Here is a 16,844-nt window from a genome sequence, read left to right as displayed (position 1 = left end):
AAATCCCTCGAATTCTTCTCCTTCGGTGTCCGAATTGAAAAGTTGGGCGAATGTGGGATCCAAAATGGCCGGCTCCGTCTCGTCGAAGTAATCGGAGTCAGTGTCGCTGTTGTCCAGCAGTTCTGTGAATCCTGCCTTCCGGAAAGCTCGGACCACAGTTGTGACCGAAATATCTGCCCAGGCATTTACGATCCACTGGCAGATGTTGGCGTATGTCGTCCGGCGCTGTCTCCCTGTCTTAGTGAAGGTGTGTTCGCCTTCGGTCATCCACTGTTCCCACGCCGTTCGCAGTCATGCTTTGAATGCCCTGTTGACACCAATATCTAGCGGCTGGAGGTCTTTTGTCAATCCACCCGGAATGACGGCGAGTATTGAATTAAGCGCGTAAGCGTGTCTCTTAATGTGATGTTATGAGCTAGCAAATATAACAACTACACTACCCAGCATGCAACGATAGTGACGAGCATGCGCGGTAGCCCTGAGAAGCGTTGTTGTATGCTGGCAGTTAGAATGTGGTTATGAGCACGCTGTGAGTAAACGTTGAGAACTCAGTTAACACGCCTCGTCTGCATTATTTATAATTAGACAGACAACACACTTTTGGGGTCTTTACATAAACACACAAATGGAAATGAAACGTCACATATCCCAGCATGCACCGCGAGCTTCTTCTTCTTCTACGGGGGAAAAAGATGGCGGCTGTTTACCGTAGTTGCGAGACCGAAACTTTATGACAATTAATATTAATATTAACCCATATATAAGGCGCACCGGATTATAAGGCGCACTGTCAGCTTTTGAGAAAATTTATGGTTTTTAGGTGCGCCTTATAGTGCGGAAAATACGGTATGTGACCCACCCAATTGCCTCTAATTGGCATGTCCGTAATGTTTCACATGGATTTTCTCCGTATGTTCTTGTTCATCCAGGTCATTGTATTTTCTACATATTTAAAGCTGCATCGCTACATGGGTCTAATAATAGCTGAGCTACAGGAATCCTTCCTCGTACAAAAAGTAGTGAAGCTACCATTAATCTAGCGGGAACATGTATTTAAGCTACATGTAGCTTGTTAATGGCCATCACTGTTCATTAGTATGAGTACTTTACCAGGACCGCTACACCGTACAACCCTACTGAGTACAAATGCAACTCCCCCCACGCCCAGTAAACACACATAACTAATTAGTATGAGTACTTTACCAGGACCGCTACACCGTACAACCCTACTGAGTACAGATGCAACTCCCCCCATGCCCAGTAAACACACATAACTAATTAGTATGAGTACTTTACCAGGACCGCTACACCGTACAACCCTACTGAGTACAAATGCAACCCCCCCCCCCCCCACGCCCAGTAAACACACATAACTAATTAGTATGAGTACTTTACCAGGACCGCTACACCGTACAACCCTACTGAGTACAAATGCAACCCCCCCCCCCCACGCCCAGTAAACACACATAACTAATTGACATGTTTTATAACCATGTCAGATATCATTTGATGCTCCTGATGAGATTGTATCTACAAGTTCCAAAGGTTATTCATTGCCGGTGTTGATAAATGCGCCATCAAAGGTCATCACAATCTCTATCGCCCTGCAACGCACAAACATTACACGCAAACACACCTGTGGAAAATGGCTCAATTGACTCCTCAAATGTGTAATATAAAATGATTGAAAAGAAACTCTTCCATACATCTCCACAGGGAGTGCTAGTACTGACACGCACACACACACACACACACACACACACACACACACACACACACACACACACACACACACACACACACACGCACACACACACACACACACACACACACACACACACACACACACACACACACACACACACACACACTCACACGTGCACACACACACACACACACACACACACACACACACACACACACACACACACACACACACACACACACACACACACACACACACACACCTGCATGCACTTGCAAGTGTTAACGAGCACAGGTGCATACATTAATAGTGGCACCGCTGCAGGTTTTTTTTTTTTTTTTTCCAGCTCTTCCTCCAGGAGGGTCTCAAACATCTCTGCCAATCCCAGCAGGTAACTTCCCATCACACACTTTTCTTTTATCTGAACATGTCGAGGCTAAATAATAATAATAATAATAATATGCCTTCTTTATATTCATGCATCGCTAAGTTGTTTGTTTCAGCCTCTCAAATGTTCAAATGTCATTAAAAGCAAGAAAGCGAGCGCTGACTTTGCATTATTTTAGATTGATTCAGCCGATGTAACTTTGCATTAAGCGCAGATGAGAGGAAAATGTGCCACAACTGCTCTTGACCTTTCACCCAGGAACTCTGCAAATGTTAGATATGATCGCTCGTCTTCCACCGTCGGCCGTGAACGATTCCTTTTCCAATGCAGTTGAAGAAATACCTTTTTTTTTAATCGACACACTATTGCGTTTATGTCTCTACTTGTGCTTTTTTTTTTTTTTGTTCACAACAAGCAAAGTTCAAAGGTCCCCTCTGGGAGTTTTATAACCTTGTCAGGCCGAGGAAAGGTTCTGCTTCGTGCAGGTAAGAGCATTCTGCTTTTTGAAGCCTTTATTAAAAGGAGATATAGCATAATTGACATGAAAAATGCTCTGAAATATTGACTCACTCCAAAGGGATGGCGTCCCACAGGGGTCAATGCTTGGTCCAGTGCTGTTTGGTCATGTTGTTGTGTCCGGAGGAAGTTTCACATCCAAACTTAAAAAAAAAAAAGAAGCAATGTGTGGAAGCAAAGCAAATGCTTATCTTTTAAATTAATCAATATGTGCAATCATTTCAATTTGGAAATAAAATGTGCAATGCACAAAATGTACTGTGTGCATGTCAAATAACTATGAATGGGTAAAACTGAAATGTTTTAATTTTAAAATTGGCAAAATGTGATGCTTTTCTTTAAAAAAATAGTCTAAAAGTATATATGTATGTGTACAGTGATGGGCAAGTTACTTGGAACATGTAGTAGGCTAAGTTACAAGTTACTCTCGATAAAATGTAGCTAAGCTATCCTGAGAATTGTAGCAAGCTCCATGGCAAAAGTAGATAGAAATGCTGTTAAATGTAGCTATCTATGGGCCCACATGTATAATGTCAATGTTCATGGAACTGAGTGTACAAATATTAACTGTCACTTAGCTGGGGACACCCTACAACGACCTCTAGGGGTCCCCGCACCCCACTATGTATTTGTTTAGTTTGTAGTCTGGATTAGCAGTCCATGTTCTCACTTTGTAGCTTTGATGTAAACTACCTCGCTACATGACTCTAAAAGTAGCTAAGCTACTTGTTAAAAATGCAGCTAAGCTACTGGAAAATGTAGTTTAGCTAGGTAGCTTAGCTACATGTAGCTTGTTACTGCCCATCACTCTGTATGTATGTATGTATTTATATTTATATTTAAAACATTGCTCATTTGCAGCTTTTCATTGCTAAAACTGATTAAGTAAAAATACTACAATTACAAATATTAAAAAAATAATACATTTGAACATATGTATTATTTTCTATATGTTTAATGGCAAAAGGGAAATTATTTTCAGTCGCATGTTTCCTTCTTGTACTTTAAGCATAGCTTTTTTTTTTTTTTTTTATTATAAGTGAACATTTTCTCCCATGACAGAAACGTGCCCAAGTTGACTTTCTCATGATTAGAGTCCGACATGTGCAAGAGCGTTGACTTTGAGCCTGATCCTTGGTGAGCGTGTCAAGTGTGACGAGTGTGTCTCTGCAGAGCGTCCACCATGGAGGTCATCTTCCAGATGCTCTTCTCGCCGCTGCCCACGCCAGCCATTTTCTCGCTGTTCGTGGTGGCGGCCGCGACCCTGTTCTACCTCAACACCAGGCCCGCCCCCATAAGGCCCCCTGCCGACCTGGAGTGCCAGACCGTGGGCATTAAGGTGATGCGGCTTCAATGGCGTTTTAATGTGACGTTGATGTGATTTACTTCACCTTTTAGGATGGAGCCAGAAAGATTGCCTTGCTTAAGGACAACAACAACCTGCTGGCTTATTACTATGGCGACGCCAAGACCATCTATGAGGTGTTTCAGAGGGGGATGAGAGTTTCAGGTGAGTTTGAATTTGCATAAAGGGCAGGGGTGTCAATGTTTTGAAAATCAAAGCATGCAGGGAACCATTTTGATATTTTTCCATTTTCAAAACGAATACTATAGATGTATGTATGTATGTATGTGTGCCTTGAGATATATATATGTATTTTAACCTAGCGCCCCTCAAGTTTGGTCTCAGTCATAAAAATAATTCAGAGCTTTTTTTTTTTTTTTTTATTATTCCATGCTTAAATTCATGTCAATATAGTTTTTATTTTTTTGCCCTTTTTGTCAACCTTTTTTTTATGGAAAACCTCAATGTGCAATTTTTTCTCCCCAATAATTTCCAAATGGAATATATTTGATGTGACCTAATTGGAGCTTTAAATAGGTGTATTAACATTGATTTGTATCTTTTTGAACAATGACTGTTAAAAAAAAAAAAAAAAAAAAAAAAAAAAAATCGGTATCCAAAATGGCCCCGTTAATAAGTGTTAAACATAAATCATACATTTAATTGTTTTACACTCAACACTTAAGTGTCTAAATTAGTGATTCTCTCTGTGGTGCGACACATGGGCGCCATCTGGTGGTTCACCAAATAAATGAATAATTTCAAACTGTTACTGTTCAAACCGATGTTAGAGTGGCCAGAAATAGTATATACACTTGTTAAATAAAACCCCTGCATAGTTTTTAACAAATGTAGTTTAGAAATGCCATCATACTTACTGTACTTGGCATGTTTGAAATAAAAACACTTATACATAATATATCCATGCGAGTATAAGATGGTTAGCAGGTTCTATTTGAATATCTAGTATTGCACAATAAGGTACAGTTTTCTACAGGCTGTGTGACTCCCTGTGCTAGACCGACTCTTGTCTTTGATTCCCTAAATCAAAGCTAATGCTTTCACAATCAGATGCACCGGATGGACAATGGGTCCGCAAAACTAAAGTTGGGGACCCATCTGAAGAATACTGATTAAAAAGTTTTACATTTCTAAAGCTCATAAGGGTGTCCAAACTACGGCCTGCTGGCATCATGAGTTTAATCATTTGGCACGCAAGGAGATTGCTAATCATTTTGGAAGTCAGAGTACTTTGATGCTGCTGTTTGTTGCCATCTTTAAGTCAACAACTTTTTGCTCCAAAGGGAATCATGCATAGCATTTAGTTATATAACCCAATGCAAACAACTTTCCTTAGTCATAGTGCAAAAAAAAATCAAACCCATACAAAATGTCATCATGGTCACACAACAGAACGTGTTTACGGAACTTTGGATAATCTAAAAAAAAAACTTCCATGCACCATAAGAAAACATCTACATGACACATTTAAATCAATTACAAAGCATGATGGGAAAAATGCAAAACACTTATCCATGTTTGGTGCATTTTAACTGCTTGATATTTCCGAACACAAAACTTTAAGGAGGTTGTTAGGGAAGTAAACAAGGTAGAAGTCCAACTTTCACATACTCTTAATGTACACTTGTACTAATTACATAACCACACATGTGTATGTATATCTTTAAATGTAGTTGGCCCCCACACCAATTTCTTCTTTTTTTTTTTCTGGCCAAAGTTTGGAAACACCTGGTCCAACCAATCAGTGGTTAAAAAAAAATAGTCAAATGTATCTCACCCAGTTTTTACAGAAGACAAGTGTCCACGTTTTCTGACCTAACCCCTCCATGCTGCCTGCAGGTAACGGGCCGTGTTTGGGCTCCAGAAAATCCGGCAGGCCGTATCAGTGGCTCAGGTACAAACAGGTAAACACCACATAACACACTTGAATCACACGCCCCAGAACAAATCCTAACTTGTTGTCCTGCCTCGGAAGGTGTCGGACAGAGCGGAGCATCTCGGCTCGGGGCTCCTTCAGAGGGGCTTGAAGGCCAACCCAAACACTTTCATTGGCATCTTCGCTCAGAACCGACCAGAAGTGAGTCCGCACCATTGCAGAGTGGCGCTTTGATGGCATTTTTTTGCTCACTGGACTTTTCATTTTCAAAGTGGATTATCAGTGAGCTGGCCTGTTACACCTACTCCATGGTGGCGGTCCCCCTTTACGACACCTTGGGTCCCGAAGCGCTGGTCTTCATTATCGACCGAGGTAATTGGATCCAGTCCATCCCCGAGGAGATGTGCTCTAAACTTCCTTTAATTAAACCTGATGTTCTTCTGTTTTTAGCGGACATTTCCACCGTGCTGTGTGACACTCAGAAAAAAGCAGAGGCTCTGCTGCAGAACTGCGAGAAAGGACAGACTCCGGTCCTGAAAACTGTCGTTGTCATGGATCCCTTCGACACGGACCTGGTCCAGCGAGGAGCCAAGTGCGGCGTTGACGTGGTGTCCATGCAGGACGTGGAGGTATCACTGTTGTAAATGTGGCTGTGCTGTGACAGTATGTTGTAAATAACGGTGGGGTGTTTGTAATGGAGGAACCCCAGTGTGGCTGAACCATGTCAATGCTGATACACCTCACTCCCTGGGAACCTCAAGAGGGGTGTTGGCTATCCAGTTGATAGCCCGGGCTTTTAGCTTGATGGTTAGCACGCCTGCCTCATGCAGACGACCCAAGTTTGAGTCTTGTGCGGAACAGAAGAAACCCACCAGGTAGGTTTCACTTGGGCCCACAATTTGCTTCAGAGTATAGACCGGGGGTGTCCAAATGTTTTGACTTGGGGGGGTCTACATGTGTTTTTGAACTTGATGAAGGCGTATGACCGTGTCCCTCAGGAAGTCCTGTGGAGAGTGCTCAGAATATGGGGTATCTGACTGCCTGATTGTGGCGGTCCACTCCCTGGGCGGTCCGTGTCAGAGCCTGGTCTCGATTGCCGGCAGTAAGTCGGACCAGTTTCCAGTGAGGTTTGGACCATGCCAGGGCTGCCCTTTGTCACCGATTCTGTTAGCAACATTTATGGACAGAATTTCTAGGTACAATTGGGGGCGTTGAGGGGATTCGGTTGGTGGCTGCAAGATTAGTTCTCTTTTTGCGGATGATGTGGTCCTGCTGGCTTCATATGGCCAGAATATTCAGCTCTCACTGGATTGGTTCCTAGCTGAGTGTGGAGCGACTGGGATGAAAATCAACACTTCCGAGTCCGGAAAAGGGTGAAGTGCCATATCCGGGTTGGTAAGGAGATCCTGCCCCAAGTGGAGGAGTTCAATTACTTCTGGGTCTTGTCATTCGGGAGGAGCTCAGATCCGCCTCAACAGCCATTTTTGTATTAGCAGTTTTAGTAAAACTCTTTCAAACCGACACAAGTGAACAATATTATTTTTATTCCAAATGGGAACAGGATTCAAGCGGTCAACCATAAAAGTACGAGTCGATCTGAAGCTTCAAAACTGGGGTGATAAAGTGTCTCAAAGGTTTATTAGCTGTGTTTCAGGCAACAGAGTGCGTATTATCTCCATATTTGAGTCGACTATGCGAGAATATTCTTATACAGAAAGGGTTTCTCATCCGCATGTAGTCTTGACTGTGCGGTATCTCCACTGTTACAAATGTAAGCCGCCTGGTTCAGCCCCAGTTTCTGTTCCAGTGAATAAACTGCGACAAAAGGTCAACTCTGCGTCCAACGCATGTGCTTACGGAAGGGCTGTTCAACTAAATTGTTTCTTGGGTGCAACATATCCAGAAAGTCAAGGACAAAAGGGCTAGAACTTGTCTTTTTGCTTTTACTTTGTACATTCCTGAAAACCAGTGTACTCTGCCGTGGACAAAATAGCATTGTATAAGGAGCGTTCTGCTGTTAAAGACCTACTGCAAAAAATATTGGTCCAAGTTTTTAACTGAACTCTTAGGCTGGACTTGAATGGTACTTTGTCATTGCACTTGAAGTACAATGGAATTGGTTTTCAGTACAACACATCCAAGAACAGACATACAGCAGACGGAATAGGAAGACTGATCGCCACAAGGCAGCTCCCCGGAGAAAGTTAGTAAAGGTAAACATGGCGGAACAGGAGAAATGAGCATCACCCAAACTAAGGTTCTATTTGGGGGGGGCTCAGGAAAAGAACCTCGAGCACATAAGAGGACACACAACTTGAGACTTGCAACGGGTGTGGACAGCAGGCCTAAAGCTGCAGCCACCTCAGTTGTTTGTACTGCAGAGCGGTGGAGATGTGTGTCCCCCGGGTTGCCTGTTGAATAGCCTTGTCATACGGTGTTGGGCAGTGAGGTTTATCCACTCACTCACCACCCCTGAACCCTGCTCATCTGGGGTCACGGCACCAAGTTTATTTCACCTGGTCTCACCCGGAATTAGAACCAGCTTTGTCCGAATGACTTCAGTGTGCTAGACGTTGAGGTAAAAAGCCTGTGCTGTTAATCTGACGTCCGGTGTCAACCAGTGTGGTTTACTAGATTGTTGGCCTCATTACACTCACCACTCGAAACCTCACTCCTGTCCGGGTCACGGCACTGAGTAGAACCAGTGATCATTTCCTGTCTGCGTTGTAATGACTTTTTTTTATGACAGTCACCAGGGTTGCTGCACTTTAAATTGCATCTGATCTCATGTTGACATAACATAAAACAAAACACTGTCAATTATAACCCTAATAAAAACATGTCCCGCTGCTTTCATGTAGAAGCAACCATTGACTTAAATCTTTTTTTCTTTCTGCTCCACAGGCTGCTGGGAAAAGTGATCTTCAAAAGCCAGTGGTAAGTCAACGTTCTCAGTTATGACTCGTTAAGGCAAGGGTGTCCAAAATGGGACCTTAGGCTATTTTTGAACCCTTAGCTTGTCACCTGTCTTGTTCAGATGGCTTATTGGGACCTACTGTTTGTTGGCCTGGTTTTAGCATATGTAATGCGCAACAAGTTTTAGTTTTCTGCCTTCAGAAAGTTTGGACCTGAGGCGCTTTATTGCTCAAGGGTGTTCTATTCACTGCAGCCACCCAAGCCAGAAGACCTCGGCATAGTTTGCTTCACCAGTGGAACTACAGGTAAACACTCTTGCTCCTCAGAACCAGAAAGACCAGCTAAGACTAAATGTGTCTTTTCAAAGGGAACCCCAAGGGGGCAATGCTGACCCATGAGAACGTGGTTGCTGATGCTGCTGGAGTCATCCAAACTTTTGAGGTCTTTATTTTTTTGGATCTCTTTTAGGATGAACATTTAGCCACAATTCAAATTTCCTGTCTTTGCCTAGACATCCGTTGTTCCCAATACTGAGGATGTTAGCATTTCCTTCCTGCCGTTGGCGCACATGTTTGAGAGGGTGGTGCAGGTGAGAACTTGATGTTAGTTCCACACCTGCAGGGGTATCAGTGTCTTCTTGCTGCAGACTGTCATGTACGGCGCTGGAGCTCGAGTGGGATTCTTCCAAGGGGACATCAGACTTCTGCCTGACGACATGAAAACTCTGCAGCCCACTATTTTTCCCGTCGTGCCTCGACTTCTCAACCGCGTCTATGACAAAGTTGGTAGTGGTGCTTTGTCGCTATAAAAAAATCCCTTCCAGGGTCTTTTAAAAAAAAAAATATATATATATATATATATATATATATATATATATATATATTTTTTTTTTTTTTTTTTTTTAAGTCTGTATTCTTCCGTGTCCAGGTGCAGAGTGGTGCCGGGTCCCCTTTCAAAAAATGGCTGCTCAACTTTGCAGTAGAAAGAAAGCTGGCCGAGGTGCGGGAAGGCATTGTGAGGAACAACAGCATCTGGGACAAGCTCATCTTCCACAAAGTGCAGGTACGACAACACGGATCAAAACGACGCGTGCGGGAAGTGACTTACTGGTGGCCAACTTGCCAATCAGGAGTCTCTGGGTGGACGGGTACGAGTCATGGTGACGGGGGCGGCGCCCATCTCTCCTTCTGTTCTGGACTTCCTCCGGGCCTCGCTCGGTTGTCAGGTAACTTTCTGGCCGGAGTGCGGTTCCCCCCGTCTTCTGGGCCTCACTTACCAGCATGCATGTGAATGATTAACATTGTCTGCATGTCTTGAAAATGAGTAGAACAATGTAATCAAAGAATGACCTGGGGACCATGTGTGGCCTGCAACTCTTTCCTCACAGCAAAGGTCAAAAATAAGGTGTAATTCACAAAAAGAACAATGGTAGGTATGAACAACACTTAACTGGAATGGACTTATGCTGTCCTTGAATTGGAGTGTTATTTGCCGACGCTTAGTGGTCACAATAATTAAAGCCCCACTTAAGAACTTTCAGTTTTGGTTGATTTTGGCGGTGCCGGTGGTCCAAAGCGGTAGTGTTTTGCCAGAAGACCACATTTCCCAAGAGGACTAGCGCATATAGCGTTACACTGACATGATTTAATAATAGCACTAATATTCTGTTTATGCTAAATGGCAGACACTATCAAGAAATGGTCTTGGATTGCGCAACTACCGAGAATGTATCGAGGCGGATGCAGGTACCGAGATTTTTTTTTTCAAAGGAAGTAGTGGAACTATCACTGTTGGCTATTAATTCCTACCACACACATTCCTGATAGTTAGCCTTAGCATTATTTTAATTTGAGCATGGAAAGTCACTAGTCCAGCAAGAACTATGACATCTGTCTAAAATTCCTAGTCTTTGAGCTCACGCCAGCCAAGGAAATTGACTGTCCTGCTCCGTTTTTTCTGTTTTCTCAGAAAAAACTTTTCATTTCTTTGGTTGTTTTGGAGCTTCTGCCATGATTGCACGTAGGCGTTCTCATCAACTTCTGTCTTTAACGAATTGGAAAGGGAGTGACGTGTGAAGTTTTTTTTGGTTCCTGCCACCCTCCAAAGTCACCAAGTGCCAGTGAAAGCGATAGAGGCCTCCTTTGTTGTCATTCAACTAGTTGTAAGTCCAAAAGTTCTGACAATTTTATAAAGGTTTAAAAGATACTTAATGCTGCTTTAAGCTCATGGCACAGTACATTGAATTATGCGGACACGTTTGTTACTGGGGACTTTCAAATGTGCTTCTGCCTTGGAGAAGTTGTATGCAATAAAATGCCAGTTGACAAATTTAGAGTTGCATTACAAAGATGCATATTTATCATTTTTACACATTTTCAAAACAGTTACTATAAAATGTCATAAAATATTAGGGAATTTCACGTTGGATGAACTTTTTACTGATGTATTAGTAAAAAATTGCATTTTTCGTAGCTTACCCCTTTTTTAAATTTGGCAAAGTTTCTATTAAAATATCTTTTTTTGTTTTTTTTTGCTACTTGCAGGATGATGGTACAGCCTTCTAATGAATCAATGACTGCCCTCCTGTGGATTATAAGTTGAATGCATCTGATCTAATATCAGGCTCTTTAGGGAAAATATGACACTGGAGAGGGCTCCAACTTATGTATCACTCATACGTTTGTTAATTGTAAAATATGACACTGGAGAGGGCTTTACTTATGTATCACTCATACGTTTGTTAATTGTAAAATATGACACTGGAGAGGGCTCCAACTTGTGTATCACTCATACCTTTGTTAATTGAAGGCTCTTGTTGGGGCAATGGCTTATCAAAGTTCTGGTACTTGCAACTTTCTTTGACACTAGGGTGGATTATTTTGCAGATAAACATCTGATATCTCATGCTAGTCCATTTTTGTTTTAACAGACTCCCAGTAGCAAACTTCCTTGCTCAGGCTGTTTTACTCCGCATATTGACATTTTTAGTAGCGTAACGTGCTAATGCATGCTTTCTTTCCTGTAGACTATTGCAATGCCCTGCTCTCCCAAAAATGTAAACTATCTGCACAAGGATGGAGCACATTACACCAGTTTTAAACTTGATGCATTGGCTCCCCTGTCCATTTTTAAACTTAGTTTTTAAGGGTTTTAATGGTCTAACGGCCTGCTTTAAGCGTATCAACCCTGGTGGATCCTGAGGTCCTCTGGCGCTGGCCTTTGTAGCTTTCACAGATTGTTACAATTTTCAAAAATACAGCTTTTTAATCAGGCGTTTTACTGATCAGGTTTTATTACTTTTGTTTTCGTGTGTGTTTTTTTGTGTTTTTGTGTGTGTGTGTGTCCCAAAAGTGCAGTTTTCCCTCAAATCCTCAGCGCCATGTTTTTGCTTTGCTATTGTCAATATTGCAGTAGATGCAAGTTATTTGTTTTTAGTTCAGCATTTTGTTTGCCACTTTCCTGTGTATGAAAAGTGCCGTATGAACATAGTCTGGATTTGAAGTTGGAGTGCGCCTATTTGTACAAGTGTTTGTGAAGGAGGCCTACAAATGAGGAGCTATAACATGGCCATGACTCCCCATGTGACAGATCTTCGAGGCCTATGGCCAGACTGAATGCACGGCCGGCTGCACCTTCACCATGCCGGGAGACGCCACCTCAGGTACGACGTCTACCGCCATGCGTGTCTCTTTTGGTTACCAGATGCCTTTTGACCTCAGGACACGTGGGGGTTCCTCTGCCGTGTAACGTAGTGAAACTGGTGGATGTGGAAGAGATGAACTACTTTGCCTCCAATGGTGAAGGCGAGGTGGGTTTACATAGTTGTTTTGGAGGAAGCAAGTGAATGATTGTTGTGGTGGCAGGTGTGCATCAAGGGTACCAACGTGTTCAAAGGCTACCTGAAGGACCCGGAGAAGACCGCTGAGGCTTTGGATCAAGACGGCTGGCTCCACACTGGAGACATTGGAAAATGGCTGAAGGTAGAGTTAAGATATTTATGGTAACTTCTGTGCTCTAATTGGAGGTAAAGTGTGCCCAAATACTAGGGGCAGTGTTCTGGAGTGAACTCATTGAATAACCAGAGCTCTCAAGGACCATCAACTCAACACTTTTTGTGGCCTGAATTTGCAGCAGCTTTTCCAAATGTTGCGACATAAGTTATGGATTTGAGGCCATTTTTTTAATGTGCTCTTGTAACCTTAACCTCCAAAAACTGGAGAATAATACTCCAACTGATTGACTTATTTTATAGGATGGGCTTAAAAGCATAACCTAGATGGCCTTAAAGTAAATACACAAGCTCATTGTCAAATTACTTAATTATTTATAACCAGTGTTGGGATAATTACTTTTAAAAGTAATTATAGTTGTTACTTTTTTTAAATGTAATTACTCTCTTATAAATGCATTACTTAAATAAATACAACAATTCAAATATGAGTGATGTTTCATGAGAGCAGAGTGTGTGGTGAATGTGACGTCGGTGAGAAGCATTTTAGCTAAGCTGTTAGCTTAGCAGTTCTCTGAATCTTTTCACTGGATTGTGTTGGCGTGAGTGGCGAAGGTGATTGAATGGCTGTAGTATCCTTGTCCACAAACAGGGTTTTGTAGGATTGCAAGCTTGTCACTTCAATCATTGATTTGTTCATTATCCCCTAGTAGTAGTGTGTACTTGGTGTACATATTTGCTGTGATGTTGCTTCGCCATTTGATAAAGTGTTGGCACATTTGTTCAAGTTTTGATCAGTTGAAGTGCGGGTTTGTGCGCCACTCAAACACATTTGATTGAAAATGACGCCGATTGGCTAAAGTGTGGGGAAATTAGACAAAGTTGTGAGGCAGCACCCGATTCCCAGGATCTGTCAAATTGATGTAAGTTGGTGCAATCGCAAGAGTGAAATCCCGAACGGACTGGCTTGTTGGAAGCAATTAAATGGGAGGGGTAGTGTTTGCAGCTGGAACTGATGGGAATGAAAACATCTGAATGCAGGTTGTACGTTCTAAATCAGTCTTATAAACACAGGAAATATTTGCTTGTTAGATTTGTTGCATGTTTAGGTAAAGACTTAGGAGGGAGAAGAGTTAGCCGATGTACCTTGAGGACCATAAACAGGGTTTGAACCAGAGATTTTTGAGAAAATGGCCAGAGTTTTCCCAGTTCTCTCGGAAACGCTAATGCATGCGCTTATTACAAGTGGTATAGCTGATAGTAACGCCCTGCTTTCTGCTTGTCCTAAAAATGTTATTGCACCTTTGCTATTACTCCAAAAGACAAGACCAAAAGGGGGGCTCGCATTACACCAGTTTTAACATTTCTGCATTTGGCTTCCTGTGTTTCAGGATCAATTTGACGGTTCTTCTTGGGGTTTATAAATGTCGTTGGGCCTCTTTCAGATTTGCATTTACCCTGAGACCCTCAGGCACACACCTCCTAATTATTCCACTATTACTTCCACCATGATGGCCCCCGTCTATGAAACTGCTTGTCGGAGGACTTCAGAACTGCAGAGAACGTTCATGTTTTTAAGACCCACCTTTTTTTTTCCATTTGGCTTTTGCCTAATCGTTTTTATTTAAGCCATTTTTATCTTTTTAGTTATGCAAAATTTTTGCTTTACTTTCCAGTGTTCCTCGGAGGAAGCAGTCTGCATCAGCTTTGTGTCTGCGTCCTGGTGACCATGGTACCATGGCTCCTGTGATAGTGTTTACTCACCTGGCTCCTCTGTACTCAGCATTCACTTGTGTGCCATGATGGTAGATGTTTTTAAAGCAGCTCGTTACATTTCTGATGTCTGAAAAGCTTAGGTGGTTCAGGCATCTCGTGCGGATGCCTCATGAGCGTCTCCTTAAAGAGGTCCTGGTTGCACCTCCCACTGGGAGGAGACCCCAGGGTAGGCAAAGTACCAGATGGGGGGGAATTGCATCTACTCTCTGGCATAGGAATGCTTCGGGATTCCCCAAAGGAAGTTGCTAAGGTTGCTCTGGAGAGGGAAGTCTGCTGGAGCTGTTGTCCCCGCCACCCGATTCCGGATAAGTGGTTGAAGATGGATGGATGAAAAGTGCTTTTGTAAATAAAGTTTGATGGAAGCAGGTTCCTTTGTCACCATCAGACTGGAGTTCTGAAGGTTATTGACCGCAAGAAGAACATCTTCAAGCTGGCCCAAGGCGAATATATCGCACCAGAGAAGATTGAAAATGTCTACGTGCGCAGCGCACCTGTGGCTCAGGTCTTTGTGCACGGAGACAGTCTACAGGTGAGACCATGAGTGTGCATGTGCACACCTACCAATCGCTAATCATTTTTTTGTTTGCCAGGCCTTCCTGGTCGCAGTCGTGGTCCCCGATCCCGAGGTTTTGCCGAGTTTTGCCCAGAATCTGGGCTGCCAGGGCTCCATGGAAGAACTGTGCAGCAACAAGGTCACTGTTCGATTCCCTCTCCAGCCGTAGAGCATACTGAGGGAAGAATGTTTTTATATTTTGAAAAGTTTGCGTTGCCTTGCAGGAAGTGAAGAAGGCCGTTCTGTCCGACATGATCAATCTGGGAAAAGAAGCAGGACTGAAGTCCTTTGAGCAGGTAACAAAAGCAGCGTGAGTTTTTGCTTGCTTTCCAGCAGTGGTGTGCAAACGTTTCCGCTGAGGGTCACATGCCGGACCCATTTTTAGTTTTCAAAACCAATATGGATTTTTTTTCACCCCTCAAGTTTAGTCCCTGGGACTTGTACCATTTTTGGTCTATTTTTATAAATACGTTGTGTATATATATATATATATGGTGTATTGAATGCTAAAATCTCTATATCAAGTCTTTTGATATGAAAACAAAATATGCAATATTCCCCCCCCCCCCAAAAAATGCAATATTTGTTGTAAAATAATTGGAGCCTTAAATGGGTCAAATTTCATTCTAATTGGTAAGCAATGACGTTAAAACAAAATCCTATAAAATGATCAGGGATCTAAATGGCCCCACTCAAGTTTTGCACCTAAAGCCATCAGTAATTATTTGTTCTTTCAACTCTTAAATCTCTAGATCAACTTCGGATGTATCTGAATATACGTTTTTTTTGTTTGACCTTTTTGTAAAATATCTCTTTATGGTAAACACACAAAATAGGCAACAGTTGCCCCCACAAACAAATGGAATAATTGATGTAATGTAATTGAAGCCTCAAATAGGTTATTTTATATTCATTCAAATTTACTTTTTGAGCAATGACTTTATAAAAAAAGAAAAGAAAATTCCTGGGCATCCAAAAGGGCTCCACTCAAAAGTTAAGTTTTGTTCTTTTTTTCTTTTTCTTTAAATGCTCAAGTCTAGTTTAAAATCAGATCTGTTGAATTTTTTTTTTTTTTTTTTTTTTTTTTTTTTTTTTTTTTTGGTCAAAACCTTTTTATCATGACAAATGCACAAAATATGCAATATTTAACCCCCCAAAATTTCCAAGTAAAATATTTGACTTTGGACACGCTGCATCTTGTTGAGGTCGCCCTCTAGTGGCTTTTAATGCCCTAACATGTTTCTGTGCTGCAGGTGAAGGCAGTCCACCTCCACCCGGACCAGTTCACCATCGACAACGGCCTCTTGACCCCCACACTGAAAGCCAAGAGGGCCGAGCTCAAGGCTTTCTTCCGCATGCAAATTGACCAGCTTTATGCGCAATAAAAAGTCAAAAAGTCTTCATGCATCTCATTGTCAGACAATCTACTAAACTCACAAGTTTGTAATAAAAAAACCTTTCAACATGCAGCTATTTGAGTTGTAAGAGCACTGCCACCGTGTGGTGAAACGTGTTCATTGCTTTTATTTGAAAGACTCGGCGGCCAGATCGTTTTGTGTACACGCTTTTTCTGTCACTGAATTTATGGAACTGCATTTTTTTCCACCGTATTTTTATGGCAATATCAAAACTGTTTGGACAAACTGATTTTTGGAGCGCAAACTTTATCTGACAGTCGGCCTCAATATGCAAAAGCCTGGAAATGATGGCGCTTCAAAATTAAAGCGCTTAATTTTTCTTAAATGTATTTTTTTATTTTAATTTTAACAAAGAATCTTAAATTCCTGATTTTTAAATAC

The 16,844-nt window shown here is 42.1% G+C and overlaps 1 protein-coding gene across 2 annotated transcripts; it reads left to right on the top strand.

The window, feature by feature from the left end:
• Window positions 1-2,036: 2,036 nt before the first annotated feature.
• Window positions 2,037-16,502, top strand: acsl5 (acyl-CoA synthetase long chain family member 5). Of its 2 annotated transcripts, XM_072912667.1 has the most exons (22): window positions 2,037-2,096; window positions 2,509-2,578; window positions 3,783-3,948; window positions 4,008-4,119; window positions 5,815-5,879; window positions 5,951-6,052; window positions 6,124-6,223; window positions 6,302-6,480; window positions 8,756-8,788; window positions 9,021-9,072; window positions 9,135-9,208; window positions 9,279-9,356; window positions 9,414-9,548; window positions 9,695-9,829; window positions 9,897-9,992; window positions 12,356-12,428; window positions 12,487-12,575; window positions 12,631-12,747; window positions 14,878-15,021; window positions 15,083-15,184; window positions 15,270-15,341; window positions 16,299-16,502. In XM_072912667.1, exons 3-22 carry the CDS (start codon window positions 3,793-3,795, stop codon window positions 16,428-16,430), a joined length of 2,046 nt encoding a protein of 681 aa, XP_072768768.1. In that variant the 5' UTR covers window positions 2,037-2,096; window positions 2,509-2,578; window positions 3,783-3,792; the 3' UTR covers window positions 16,431-16,502. The 2 variants fall into 2 exon arrangements, with proteins under 2 accessions (XP_072768768.1, XP_072768767.1); XM_072912666.1 differs by lacking the exon at window positions 2,509-2,578.
• Window positions 16,503-16,844: the final 342 nt, after the last annotated feature.

The sequence above is a fragment of the Nerophis lumbriciformis genome, linkage group LG39 (genome assembly GCF_033978685.3).
Source record: "Nerophis lumbriciformis linkage group LG39, RoL_Nlum_v2.1, whole genome shotgun sequence".
In the NCBI taxonomy this organism is placed as follows: Eukaryota; Metazoa; Chordata; class Actinopteri; order Syngnathiformes; family Syngnathidae; genus Nerophis; species Nerophis lumbriciformis.
Note: the sequence above shows the minus strand (reverse complement) of the source record. Positions and strands in the feature narration are given on the sequence as shown.

What these genes read in the sequence shown, in the direction of transcription:
- acsl5 (XM_072912666.1), top strand. Translation starts at nt 3,793, where the DNA reads ATGGAGGTCATCTTCCAGATGCTCTTCTCGCCGCTGCCCACGCCAGCC. An exon ending in GAGGGGGATGAGAGTTTCAG is followed by an intron (nt 4,120 to 5,814) that starts GTGAGTTTGAAT and finishes TGCTGCCTGCAG; the next exon opens with GTAACGGGCCGTGTTTGGGC. An exon ending in CTTCACCAGTGGAACTACAG is followed by an intron (nt 9,073 to 9,134) that starts GTAAACACTCTT and finishes GTCTTTTCAAAG; the next exon opens with GGAACCCCAAGGGGGCAATG.